Source organism: Carcharodon carcharias, chromosome 24 (genome assembly GCF_017639515.1).
Source record: "Carcharodon carcharias isolate sCarCar2 chromosome 24, sCarCar2.pri, whole genome shotgun sequence".
NCBI classification, from domain to species: domain Eukaryota; kingdom Metazoa; phylum Chordata; class Chondrichthyes; order Lamniformes; family Lamnidae; genus Carcharodon; species Carcharodon carcharias.
Window position 1 is genome coordinate 4,560,280 of NC_054490.1, and position 13,149 is coordinate 4,573,428.

The 13,149-nt window shown below is 49.5% G+C and overlaps 1 protein-coding gene across 1 annotated transcript; it reads right to left on the reverse strand.

Annotated features, from left to right (window-relative positions):
- Nucleotides 1-9,153: 9,153 nt before the first annotated feature.
- LOC121269404 (SWI/SNF-related matrix-associated actin-dependent regulator of chromatin subfamily B member 1-A-like) lies at nt 9,154-11,964 on the reverse strand. Its single transcript, XM_041174009.1, has 3 exons — nt 11,800-11,964; nt 10,406-10,537; nt 9,154-9,236 (listed from the first exon to the last, which is right to left on the reverse strand). Exons 1-3 carry the CDS (start codon nt 11,937-11,939, stop codon nt 9,197-9,199), a joined length of 312 nt encoding a protein of 103 aa, XP_041029943.1. The 5' UTR covers nt 11,940-11,964; the 3' UTR covers nt 9,154-9,196.
- Nucleotides 11,965-13,149: the final 1,185 nt, after the last annotated feature.

A 13,149-nucleotide genomic window follows, 5' to 3' on the forward strand; every position in this document is an offset into this window, starting at 1 on the left:
AGGGGAGGGGGAGGGGATGGGGGAGGGGATGAGGGAGGAGGGGGAAGGGATGAGGGAGGGGAGGGGATGAGGGAGGAGGAGGGGGAAGGGATGAGGGAGGGGAGGGGATGAGGGAGGAGGAGGGGGAAGGGATGAGGGAGGGGAGGGGATGAGGGAGGAGGAGGGGGAAGGGATGAGGGAGGGGAGGGGATGAGGGAGGAGGAGGGGGAAGGGATGAGGGAGGGGAGGGGATGAGGGAGGAGGAGGGGGAAGGGATGAGGGAGGGGAGGGGATGAGGGAGGAGGAGAGGGAAGGGATGAGGGAGGGGAGGAGATGAGGGGTGGGGAGGGGATGGGGAGAGGGAAGGGATGAGGGAGGAGGAGGGGGAAGGGATGAGGGGAGGGATCAGGGTAGGGGTTGAGACGAGGCACTAAAAGAAGGGTTGAGGGGAGAGGGAATGAAGAAGGAGGGGGTGAGAGGTAGGGGAGGGGATGACGGAGGAGGAGGGGATGGGGGTGGGGAGGGGATGAGGGAGGGGGAGAGGGAAGGGATGAGGGAGGAGGAGGGGATGGGGGTGGGGAGGGGATGAGGGAGGGGGAGAGGGAAGGGATGAGGGAGAAGGAGGGGATGGGGGTGGGGAGGGGATGAGGGGAGTTGGAGGGGTGAGGGAGCGGTTGAGTGGTGGCGAGGGGATGAGGGAGGGGGAGGGTTTGGGAGCGAAGGAGGAGGGGACGAGGAGGTGGTGCATGAGGGTGGGAAGGGATGGGCTTGAGAGGGGGGATGAGGATGAGAGGAGGGGCGATGAGGAGTTAGAGCCGGAGGATGGGAGGGGTTTGCTGGGAAGCGGTTCTGAGGGAGAGGATGAAGGGGAGGGGTTATGGGGAGAGTGAGTTGAGGGCGAGTGGGTGAGGGAAGTGGATAGGGACAATGGATAAGGGAGGGGATGAAGAAAGCAGGGTTTGAGGCGAGTAGAGGGGGAGGGAAGGCATTGAGGGGGAGAGGGTGAGGCAGGAAATGACAGAGGAGGCGATGAGGGGGTTGGGGCTGCCATGGGGAGGGATGGGGAACCATCTGCTCATCAATTATAAGCTTTAATTCTTTAACACAGATAAGGTGTCACACCAAGGCGCTTGGTGGCGACAGCATGGATGCCAAGGTTGACCGATAGGAAAACAACCTGGGTCAGGACCACAGGTTTTTGAGGGGGGTCAGAAGGGAGAAGAAGTATGGGAGTGGAGAGGGGCACGGGGAGATGTTTTCGGAGGGTCTTCCAGAACATGGCAGCTAAAGTCACAACCGCTAAGGTTGGAACAAAGCACAGGGTGTGGGGGAGGTACCGCAGAGGTCAAAGTTGTCGATTCCCAAGAGGACAAAGTTGGGGATTCCTGACAGATCAAGGTCCGGGAGGCCCTGAGATGTAAAAGCTGGAGAACAACCAATTTTTCTTTTGTAGGGATGAGATAAGAGGGTTGTAGGAGGTTACAGAGGTGGGGAGGGTTGTTTGGGCTGGAGGAGGTTACAAAGATAGGGAGGGTCGTAGGGTTTGGAAGCGAAGGGTGAGTTTGGAGCGAAGAGTCAGTTCAGGAGTAATGATCAGTTTGGGAGGGAAGGATCTGCTTGGGATTGCAGGGTCAGTTTGGGAATGAAGAGGTCACTTTGGGAGTGAATGGTCAGTTTGGGATTGATGGGTCAATTTAGAAGTGAACAGTCATGTTTGGGAGTGAACAGTCAGTCTGAGAGTGAAGATTAGTTTGGAAGTGAAGAGTCATGTTTGGGAGTGATGGGTCATGGTTGGGAGTAATGGGTCATGTTTGGGAGTGATGGGTCATGTTTGGGAGTGATGGGTCATGGTTGGGAGTAATGGGTCATGTTTGGGAGTGATGGGTCATGGTTGGGAGTGATGGGTCATGTTTGGGAGTGATGGGTCATGGTTGGGAGTAATGGGTCATGTTTGGGAGTGATGGGTCATGGTTGGGAGTGATGGGTCATGTTTGGGAGTGAACACTCAGTTTAGGAGTGAAGGTCAATTTGGGACTGTATGATCAGTTTGGAAGTGAAGTGTCAGTTTGCAAGTGAATAGTCAGATTAGGAGTGCATGATTAGTTTGGGAGTGAATAATCAGTTTGGGAGTGAACACAATTTGGGAGTTGTGAGTGAACAGTCAGTTTCAAGTGATCAATCAGTTTCAGAGTGAACAGTCAGTTTTGGAGTAATGGTCTGTTTGTGAGTGAACAGTCAGGTTGTTTACTCGCAAAATGACAATTCACTCGCAAACAGACCATTACTCCCAAGCTGTCTTCACCCCCACTCAGTTTGGCAGTGAATAATCAGTTTACGAGTGAACAATCAGTTTGAGAGGGTATGATAAGTTTGGGAGTGAAGGTCAGTTTGGGATTGATGGGTCATGTTTGGGAGTGAACAGTCAGTCTGGGAGTGAACAGTCAGTCTGGCAGTGTATGATCATCCTGGGAGTGCATGATCAGTTTGGGTGTGAAAGTCAGTTTATGAGTGAACACTGTCATGGTGTGAAGGTCAGTTTGGGAGTGAAGGTCAGTTTGGGACTGTATGATCAGTTTGAGACTGTATGATCAATTTGGTGAACAGTCAGTTTGGGAATAAAGGGTCTGTTGGCGAGTGAACAGTCATTTTGGGAGTGAATGATCTGTTTGAAGTGAACAGTCAGTTTGGGAGTATTGGTCTGTTTGTGAGTGACAGCCACTTTGGGAGTGAATAGTCAGTTTGGAGTGAATAGTGTCATGAAGCTATTATATTATATAATGTTATTGGAAATTATATATTTTTAAATAGAGGTTTTGTCTGTGTGTGTCTTAATTGGATTAAAGCCAGCTGTTCTGTGTGATTTGATGTATAGTGGTTTTGAGATGTAAACAGAGATAGAGGTACATTTGCATTTTGTTAAATAGAGCTTTCGAGGGGGAGTGAAATTTTGCACCTAGCTAGGAGACACCAAGCAATATATTTATGTTACTAATAAAATGTGTACTATGAAAGGAGTTTTATTGTTAGAGGAGGTGAAGTTCAAAGGGCCTAGTGATACAATGAAAATTTACATTTAAAGAGAAGTGCTGGATAAAACCTGAGGGGAGTTTCTATATGAGGCATGTAACATCAAAGCAGCTGTAAACCTACAACTGTCTGCAAAGGAACCAAATTGAAAGGAACCTCATTTTGAATTTGTAAGGTGAAAATGCTTTGCCTGGTGTCTGCTTAAAGTCTATGGGTTGTTGTTGCCTTAGTGGAGATTAATTTGGGAATTTGTTAAAAGTTATGATAGTAGTAATTTGCAGGCATGTGTAGATGTTTAATTTGTTGTAAATTAACAAATGTCTCATGTAGTTTGATATAAAAGCCTCTCAAGAACTGGTGGTCTGAATCCTGAATTTAGAGCTGCATCTCAAACATACCACTTAAAAATATAGGTTATGACAGTTGTTTTAAAGTTTCCCTCTGGGATTTTTTTTAAAAACTCAGCCTTTCTGAACTGCTGTGTCATAACAGTCAGTTTGGGAGTAATTGTCTGTTTGCAACTGAACAGTCAGTTTGTTCACTCCCAAAGTGATGGTTCTGTCCCAAGCTGACTGCTCACTTGCAAACACACCAATACACACAAACTGACTGTTCACTAGTAAACAAACCATTCACTCACAAACTGACTGTTCACTCACAGTCAGTTTGGGAGTGAACGGTCAGTTTGGGAGTGAACGGTTTGTTTACTAGTGAACGGTCAGTTTGGGAGTGAACAGTCAGTCTGGGAGTGAGCAGTTAGTCTGGGAGTGCATGACCAGTTTGGGACTGAACAGTCAGTTTGGGGGTGAAGGTCAATTTCAGCATCAACAGTCAGTTGGGAGTGAAGGTCAGTTTGGGAGTGAACCGTCAGTTTGGGAGTAATCGTCTGTTTGCAAATGAACAGTCAGTTTGTTCGTTCTTTCCCAAAATAGCTGTTCACTTGCAAACACACCATTACACCAAACTGACTGTTCAGTCGCCAACAGACCATTCACTCCCAAACTGAGTGTTCTCTCCCAGTCACTCTGGGAGTGAACAGTCAGTCTGGAAGTGAATAGTCAGTCTAGGAGTGCATGACCTGTTTGGGAGTGAATAGTCAGTCTGGGAGTGCATGACCAGTTTGGGAGTGAACAATCAGTCTGGGAGTGAACAGTCAGTCTGGGAGTACATGACCAGTTTGGGAGTGAACAATCAGTTTGGGAGTAAATGATCATTTTCTGACTGAATGATCTGTTTGGGAATGAACAGTCATGTTTGGGAGTGCATGATGAATTTGGGAGTGAACACATAGTTTGGGAGTGAACAGTCAGTTTGAGATTGTATGATCAGTTTGGGAGTGAACAGTCAGTTTGAGACTGTATGATCAGTTTGGGAGTGAACAGTCATGTTTGGGAGTGAAGGTTAGTTTGAGCTGTATAATCAGTTTGGGAGTGAACAGTCATGTTTGGGAGTGAAGGTTAGTTTGAGACTGTATGATCATTTTGGGAGTGAACAGTTATGTTTGGGAGTGAAGATTAGTTTGAGACTGTATGATCACTTTGGGAGTGAACAGTCATGTTTGGGAGTGAAGATTAGTTTGAGACTGTATGATCAGTTTGGGAGTGAACAGTCAGTTTGGGAGTGAAGGTTAGTTTGAGACTGTATGATCACTTTGGGAGTGAACAGTCATGTTTGGGAGTAATGGTCTGTTTACAAGTGAACAACCAATTTGGGAGTGAACAGTCAGTTTAAAGTGAATGATAAGTTTGGGAGTGAACAGGCAGTTTAGAAGTGAACGATCAGATTGGAGTGAACAGTCAGTTGGGAGTAATTGTTGGTTAAGGAGTAGCGGTCTGTCTGCAAGTGACCAGTCTGTTTGGGAGTAATGATCTGTTTGTGAGTGACCAGTCAGTTTGGGAGTGATCAGTCAGTTTGGGAGTAATAATCTGTTTGTGAGTGACCAGTCTGTTTGGGAATAATGATCTGTTCGTGAGTAATGATCTGTTTGTGAGTGACCAGTCTGTTTGGGAGTGATCAGTCAGTTTGGGAGTAATGATCTGTTTGTGAGTGATCAGTCTGTTTGTGAGTGACCAGTCTGTTTGTGAGTGACCAGTCTGTTTGGGAGTGATCAGTCAGTTTGGCAGTAATGATCTGTTTGTGAGTGATCAGTCTGTTTGGGAGTGATCAGTCAGTTTGGGAGTAATGATCTGTTTGTGAGTGACCAGTCTGTTTGTGAGTGACCAGTCTGTTTGGGAGTGATCAGTCAGTTTGGCAGTAATGATCTGTTTGTGAGTGATCAGTCTGTTTGGGAGTGATCAGTCAGTTTGGGAGTAATGATCTGTTTGTGAGTGACCAGTCTGTTTGGGAGTGATCAGTCAGTTTGGCAGTAATGATCTGTTTGGGAGTGACCAGTCTGTTTGGGAGTGACCAGTCTGTTTGGAGTGACCAGTCAGATTGAGAGTAATGATCTGTTTGTGAGTGACCAGTCTGTTTGTGAGTGACCAGTCTGTTTGTGAGTGACCAGTCTGTTTGGGAGTGATCAGTCAGTTTGGCAGTAATGATCTGTTTGGGAGTGACCAGTCTGTTTGGGAGTAATGATCTGTTTGTGAGTGACCAGTCAGTTTGGGAGTGACCAGTCTGTTTGGGAGTAATGATCTGTTTGTGAGTGACCAGTCTGTTTGGGAGTGATCAGTCTGTTTGGGAGTGACCAGTCTGTTTGTGAGTGATCAGTCTGTTTGGGAGTGACCAGTCTGTTTGGGAGTGAACAGTCTGTTTGGGAGTAATGATCTGTTTGTGAGTGACCAGTCTGTTTGGGAGTGACCAGTCTGTTTGGGAGTGACCAGCCTGTTTGGGAGTAATGATTTGTTTGTGAGTGACCAGTCTGTTTGTGAGTGACCAGTCTGTTTGGGAGTGACCAGCCTGTTTGGGAGTAATGATTTGTTTGTGAGTGACCAGTCTGTTTGGAAGTAATGATCTGTTTGTGAGTGACCAGTCTGTTTGTGAGTGACCAGTCTGTTTGGGAGTAATGATCTATTTGTGAGTGACCAGTCTGTTTGGGAGTGACCAGCCTGTTTGGGAGTAATGATCTGTTTGTGAGTGACCAGTCTGTTTGGGAGTGACCAGTCTGTTTGGGAGTAATGATCTGTTTGTGAGTGACCAGTCTGTTTGGGAGTAATGATCTGTTTGTGAGTGACCAGTCTGTGAGTGACCAGTCTGTTTGGGAGTGACCAGTCTGTTTGGGAGTAATGATCTGTTTGTGAGTGACCAGTCTGTTTGGGAGTGACCAGTCTGTGAGTGACCAGTCTGTTTGGGAGTAATGATCTGTTTGTGAGTGACCAGTCTGTTTGGGAGTGACCAGTCTGTTTGGGAGTAATGATCTATTTGTGAGTGACCAGTCTGTTTGTGAGTGACCAGTCTGTTTGGGAGTGACCAGCCTGTTTGGGAGTAATGATTTGTTTGTGAGTGACCAGTCTGTTTGGGGGTAATGATCTGTTTGTGAGTGACCAGTCTGTGAGTGACCAGTCTGTTTGGGAGTGACCAGTCTGTTTGGGAGTGATCAGTCTGTTTGGGAGTAATGATCTATTTGTGAGTGACCAGTCTGTTTGGGAGTGACCAGCCTGTTTGGGAGTGATCAGTCTGTTTGGGAGTAATGAACTATTTGTGAGTGACCAGTCTGTTTGGGAGTGACCAGCCTGTTTGGGAGTAATGATCTGTTTGTGAGTGACCAGTCTGTTTGTGAGTGACCAGTCTGTTTGGGAGTAATGATCTATTTGTGAGTGACCAGTCTGTTTGGGAGTGACCAGCCTGTTTGGGAGTAATGATCTGTTTGTGAGTGACCAGTCTGTTTGGGAGTGACCAGTCTGTTTGGGAGTAATGATCTGTTTGTGAGTGACCAGTCTGTTTGGGAGTAATGATCTGTTTGTGAGTGACCAGTCTGTGAGTGACCAGTCTGTTTGGGAGTGACCAGTCTGTTTGGGAGTAATGATCTGTTTGTGAGTGACCAGTCTGTGAGTGACCAGTCTGTTTGGGAGTGACCAGTCTGTTTGGGAGTAATGATCTGTTTGTGAGTGACCAGTCTGTTTGGGAGTGACCAGTCTGTTTGGGAGTAATGATTTGTTTGTGAGTGACCAGTCTGTTTGGGAGTAATGATCTGTTTGTGAGTGACCAGTCTGTGAGTGACCAGTCTGTTTGGGAGTAATGATCTGTTTGTGAGTGACCAGTCTGTGAGTGACCAGTCTGTTTGGGAGTGACCAGTCTGTTTGGGAGTAATGATCTGTTTGTGAGTGACCAGTCTGTGAGTGACCAGTCTGTTTGGGAGTGACCAGTCTGTTTGGGAGTAATGATCTGTTTGTGAGTGACCAGTCTGTGAGTGACCAGTCTGTTTGGGAGTGACCAGTCTGTTTGGGAGTAATGATCTGTTTGTGAGTGACCAGTCTGTTTGGGAGTGACCAGTCTGTTTGGGAGTAATGATTTGTTTGTGAGTGACCAGTCTATTTGGGAGTAATGATCTGTTTGTGAGTGACCAGTCTGTGAGTGACCAGTCTGTTTGGGAGTAATGATCTGTTTGTGAGTGACCAGTCTGTTTGGGAGTGACCAGTCTGTTTGGGAGTGACCAGTCTGTTTGGGAGTAATGATCTGTTTGTGAGTGACCAGTCTGTGAGTGACCAGTCTGTTTGTGAGTGACCAGTCTGTTTGGGAGTGACCAGTCTGTTTGGGAGTAATGATCTGTTTGTGAGTGACCAGTCAGTTTGGGAGTAATGGTCGGTTGAGGAGTAGCGGTCTGTTTGCGAGTGCTTGGACAAAGCCTACCTAGCTGGATAAATAACCTTTATTTCCAGTTGTTCACACCAATGTTGGTGTCTCTTTGTTGCTGTTGTTTGGTTTGCCAGCTGCTGAAAGGGGAAAGCTGATGTTTCGCTCTATCTCCTTTCCAGGAAATCAAATTGCCTCACATCCTCAGCCTGGAATAGGGACTTGTCACAGTTCCCTCACATCAATCCAACTCACCACCTCTGCCCAGTCGCTGATGACCATCATGGACCGGAATTCATTGAACCTAATGATAAAAGCAAAATTTGCCTCTCTGCAGCATCTCTGTCATTCCATCTTTGTCCCCCCCAAGCCCCACCACCACCACCCACCCCACCACCCCCCCACCATCACCCACTCCACCTCCCCCCCACCACCCCCACCACTGCAGCCCCCAGCCCCCTGCCACCACGGCCCTTTATCATTTTCTCTTTGTCTATCTCACTCATTCTCTTTCTCTTCCATTACTGTATCTCTCTGTTTTGCTCTCTCTCCCTCGATCTTCCTCGCTATGTCTCTTTGTAGCTTTTGTTGTCTGTATAACATTTCAATATACCTACAGCCGCTTCTCACCACCTCAGGACATCCCAAAGCGTTACACACTGCTTAAATTGGTGCTTCCTTTGAGATTCGGTGGTCTTGTGGGTGTCCTGATGCATTACACGATGAAAAGCTTCCACAGCATGGCTCCTTTTTTTTTTCAGCGATACTCAAGTTATGAACTACCAAGTGACTACTTTGTGAATTCAGGGCACTGTTGTAATGTGTGAAACACAGCAGCCATTCGGTGCACAGCAAGCTCCCACAAGTAGCTATCAGGTATGTGACCGGGTAGTCTGTTAAGTGCTGACTGAGGAATATTGACTTCAGAACATCAGGAAGAACTCTCTCTTGCTTTTCTTCTGATCGTCGGTGTGGGGTGTGGGGGAGGTGTGTAAGTCTGTCCATTAACTGCAGAGGAGGGGGTCCAATACCTGGTGCGTGTGGTCGGGGGGAGAGCGTTGGGCTGTTTACAGTTGCGTGTTTGGTGTTTTGAGTTATGTTCAGTGTGTGCACAAGACCCACTGACGAAACAGGTTTTTTGTTTGGCATCAACTGTTTTACTGAACAAATACAAATCGCGGCCCGGCTTCAGCTCCCACAGCCCTCCCGCCGCGCCGTCGGAACAGGAAAAACAGGAACGTCGACGAGGACAAGGAAAAGACAAGACCAATAAATTAAGTAGAAAGTTGGAATGCAGGATCCCAAAGTGCGAATGGCAGCGGCAGGCTTGGAAACGGTCAGCATCGAGCTGTAGTCCACTGGTTCCCACATTTGTATTCCCCACCTCCCCTCACCCCCACCCACCCACCCAATGACAGCAATGTGACTGAGAGCCGGCACCATCGCGAAGCATCCCGCGTTACCAGCTGGGAGCGGTGTTGGCAAGCCGTCGCATCCGTCTGCAGGGTTTCAAAAAAACAAAAGGCAGAAGGGTTCAGCAAGACTTCGACTCAGCAACCACCTTCATGTTACAACAAGCACACAGCGCGTTCTCCATTGTCAACATCCTGGGGGTTACCATTGACCAGAAACTGAACTGGACCAGCCATATAAATACTGTGGCTACAAGAGCAGGTCAGAGGCTGGGAATCCTGCAGAGAGTTGCTCACCTCCAGACTCCCCAAAGCCTGTCCACCATCTACAAGGCACAAGTCAGGAGGGTGATGGGATACTCCCCACTTGCCTGGATGAGTGCAGCTCCCACAACACTCAAGAAGCTCAACACCATCCAGGACAAAGCAGCCCCGCTTGATTGGGACCCCATCCACCACCTTATACATTCATTCCCTAGACCACCGACGCACAGTAGCAGCAGTGTGTGTATCATCTACAAGATGCACTGCAGCAACTCAACAAGGCTCCTTAGACAGCACCTTCCAAACACGCGACTTCTACCACCTAGAAGGACAAGGGCAGCAGACACATGGGAATGCCACCACCTGGAAGTTCCCCTCCAAGTCACTTATCATCCTGACTTGGAAAGATATTGGCTGTTCCTTCATTGTCGCTCGATCAAAATCCTGGAACTCCCTCCCTAACTGCACTGTGGGTGTACCTACACCACATGGGACTGCAGCAGTTAAAGAAGGCAGCTCACCACCACTTTCTCAAGGGCAATAAATGCTGGTCTTGCCAGCAACACCTACATCCTGTGAAAGAACAATAACAGCGGTCGGCCTAACTACTCCATGCTGCTGTTTGTACTCCACGCAAGCCTCTTCCCAACCAGACTTAATCTCACCCACTAAAGAAATCTGTCTATTCCTTTCTCCCGCGTGTGGTTATCCAGATTCTTAAACACATTGGCACGATTCATCTCGGCCCCTCCCCTGTGGGAGCGAGTTCCACATTCTCAGCACTCTCTGGGTAAAGAGGTTTCTCCCGAATCCCTAATGGGATTCATGAGTGACTAATTGGACTTACAACACATCCATTTTACATTTGGCATCACAGAGATACCAAGGAACGAGTGCTTGATGGTGTGACTGTGGGTGAGGGTCCCTTACTTTGCACTGTTCTCTATCTCTGGCTCTATCTCTACCCCTATCTCTAACTCGTCGTGCTGTACCTGGTGTTTCTGTCCTGATCACGAATCTTTTTCTCCATCTCTGCGTCGGTCAGCGTCTCCAAAAGTGGGCACCACTGGTCTGCGTCGGTGGTGTTTCGGAGTGCGCTCTCTACGATTGGCAGTGGGTTCTCACTGGAAAATCAAATGCAGGATGCGGTGGAGAGGGGAGAGAGGCAAGGGGGAGAAGTCAAGGGGTTGGGGAAGGGGAATTTTCAAATGCCAGGTGAGAGAGAACAGGAAGGCAAACAGAACTGAACATATGTTTTTTGCAACTCAAGTTTGACACCCCACAGCCCCGGACAACTCGAACACCACCGTGCTGTTCCCAAGGTAGCAAGAAAGCACAAATGCACCACAAGATGCAATACGAGATGCAGCGAGGAGTGTTTGGATGTGACTCGGATGGGATTTACCTCCCAGCCCCACTCGGGATGGAAGCCCGATAACCCGAGGCTGGTTACGCACAGCTCAGCGAAACCATACCATCAGAGGGTCAGTACTGAGGGAGCGCTGCACTGTCAGAGGGTCAGTACTGAGGGAGTGCTGCACTGTCAGAGGGTCAGTACTAAGGGAGCGCCGCACTGTCGGAGGGTCAGTACTGAGGGAGTGCTGCACTGTCAGAGGGTCAGTACTGAGGGAACACCGCACTGTCGGAGGGTCAATACTGAGTGAGTGCTGCACTATCGGAGGGTCAGTACTGAGGGAGTGCCGCACTGTCGGAGGGTCAGTACTGAGGGAGTGCTGCACTGTCGGAGGGTCAGTACTGAGGGAGTGCTGCACTGAAGAAAGGGAGGCAGAATGATGGGGGTGGGGGGGGGTTCCGCACTCTCGCATCTGCCAGCCTCGGGGTGAGACGTTAAAGCCAAGCCCATTCTACCCTCTCAGATGGGAAAAGGAAATCTCCCACGGGGGTCACCAATGGGAGTAGAGCAGGCGGTGGTGGGATCTCTCCAGTAGCCCCGGGGCCAGTCTCGACCCCTCAACCCAGATCATTAAAAACAGCCTGCCTGCTCACCGTGCTTTCTGGGAGCGAGCTGTGGGTGAAAGTGGGGACTACCGCATTATGTGCATCCTCGCCATGACCACACTTCAAAACAAAAACGCTCTCTTGACCATGACGGAGCGCTTTGAGGGTGCTCTGACTTGGGGAAAGGCGTTGCCAAAATATCAGGCTTTCTTTCTCTGAGGGCTCGCAGCCAGTTTCTCAAAGAGACTGAAGCAGGGGACAGGATGAGGCCAATGTAAGTCATCCCAGAGGGGGGGGGAGGGGTCGGTGGCGAGCGGCACTGCCCCCATCCAGTGACCCCCACCCCTCACCCTCCCCTGCCACACAGCCCCCACCCCCGCCTCCCGTTGGTGCTGATGTGGCACCGAAACTCGCACCCCTAACAGACCTGAACGCGTACGTTCTCTGATGCCAGCTCAGCTGCCCCCGGATGCTGTAGGCGATGGTGGTAACAAACTCCCCGCCCAGGCCCAGCTCCGAGCACAGCTTCAGCGCAAACTTCTCAGGTGAGTTGTCCCTCTCCGACATGTCCCACTCGAACTGGTCGACCAGCAGGATGTTCCCCACGTGGGTGTTGAGCTGCAGGAGAGATGCAGAGGTAAAAGAAAGGGAGATTACTCAAGGCCAACAGTGTGGAGGGGGTTAACAGGGTTTACAGGGAGGGGGGGAGAGGACGGAGAGGGGGGGTCGAATGCTTCCAAAAGCAACGTTTCAAAGCCTTGCCCCGCCTCACTCCAAGGCCATCACATGCCCCCCGTCCTTTACAGGAGAGCCCATCCATCCAGTTAACGATCAGGGCAGAACCCTCTCCCTGCACCGCAATAAAAATAAGGGCACACGTAGCCTGACCCCACTCACTGCCACACCCTCCCCACCCCACCCCACACATCACCACTGTCCGCTCGCTGGCTGTCAAGCAACTGACACCGGGAAGCAGAGAGATCGTGTTAACTACAATTGACCTGTAGCTCGATCACATTTGGGAGTCACTGTGCACAGTTCCGGTCTCCGTATCACACTGGGATTACTGTGCACAGTTCCGGTCTCCGTATCACACTGGGAGTCACTGTGCACAGTTCCAGTCTCCGTATCACACTGGGAGTCACTGTGCACAGTTCCCATCTCCATATCACACTGGGAGTCACTGTGCACAGTTCCGGTCTCCATAGCACACCGGGAGACACTGTGCACAGTTCCAGTCTGTGTAACGCACTAGGCGTCACTATGCACAGTTCCTGTCTCTGTATCACACTGGGAGTTACTGTGCACAGTTCTGGTCTCTGAATCACACTGGGAGTCACTGTGCACAGTTCCGGTCTCTCTATCACACTGGGAGTTACCGTGCACAGTTCCGGTCTCCGTATCACACTGGGAGTCACTGTGCACAGTTCCCATCTCCATATCACATTGGGAGTCACTGTGCACAGTTCTGGTCTCCATATCACACTGGGAGACACTGTGCACAGTTCCGGTCTCTGTCACACTGGGAGACACTGTGCACAGTTCCGGTCTGTGTATCACACTGGGAGTCACTGTGCACAGTTCCTGTCTCTGTATCACACTGGGAGTTACTGTGCACAGTTCTGGTTTCTAAATCACACAGGGAGTCACTGTGCACGGTTCCGGTTTCTGTATCACACTGGGAGTTACGGTACACACTTCCTGTATCTGTATCGCACTGGGAGTCACTGTGCACAGTTCTGGTTTCTGTATCACACTGGGAGTTACTGTACACAGT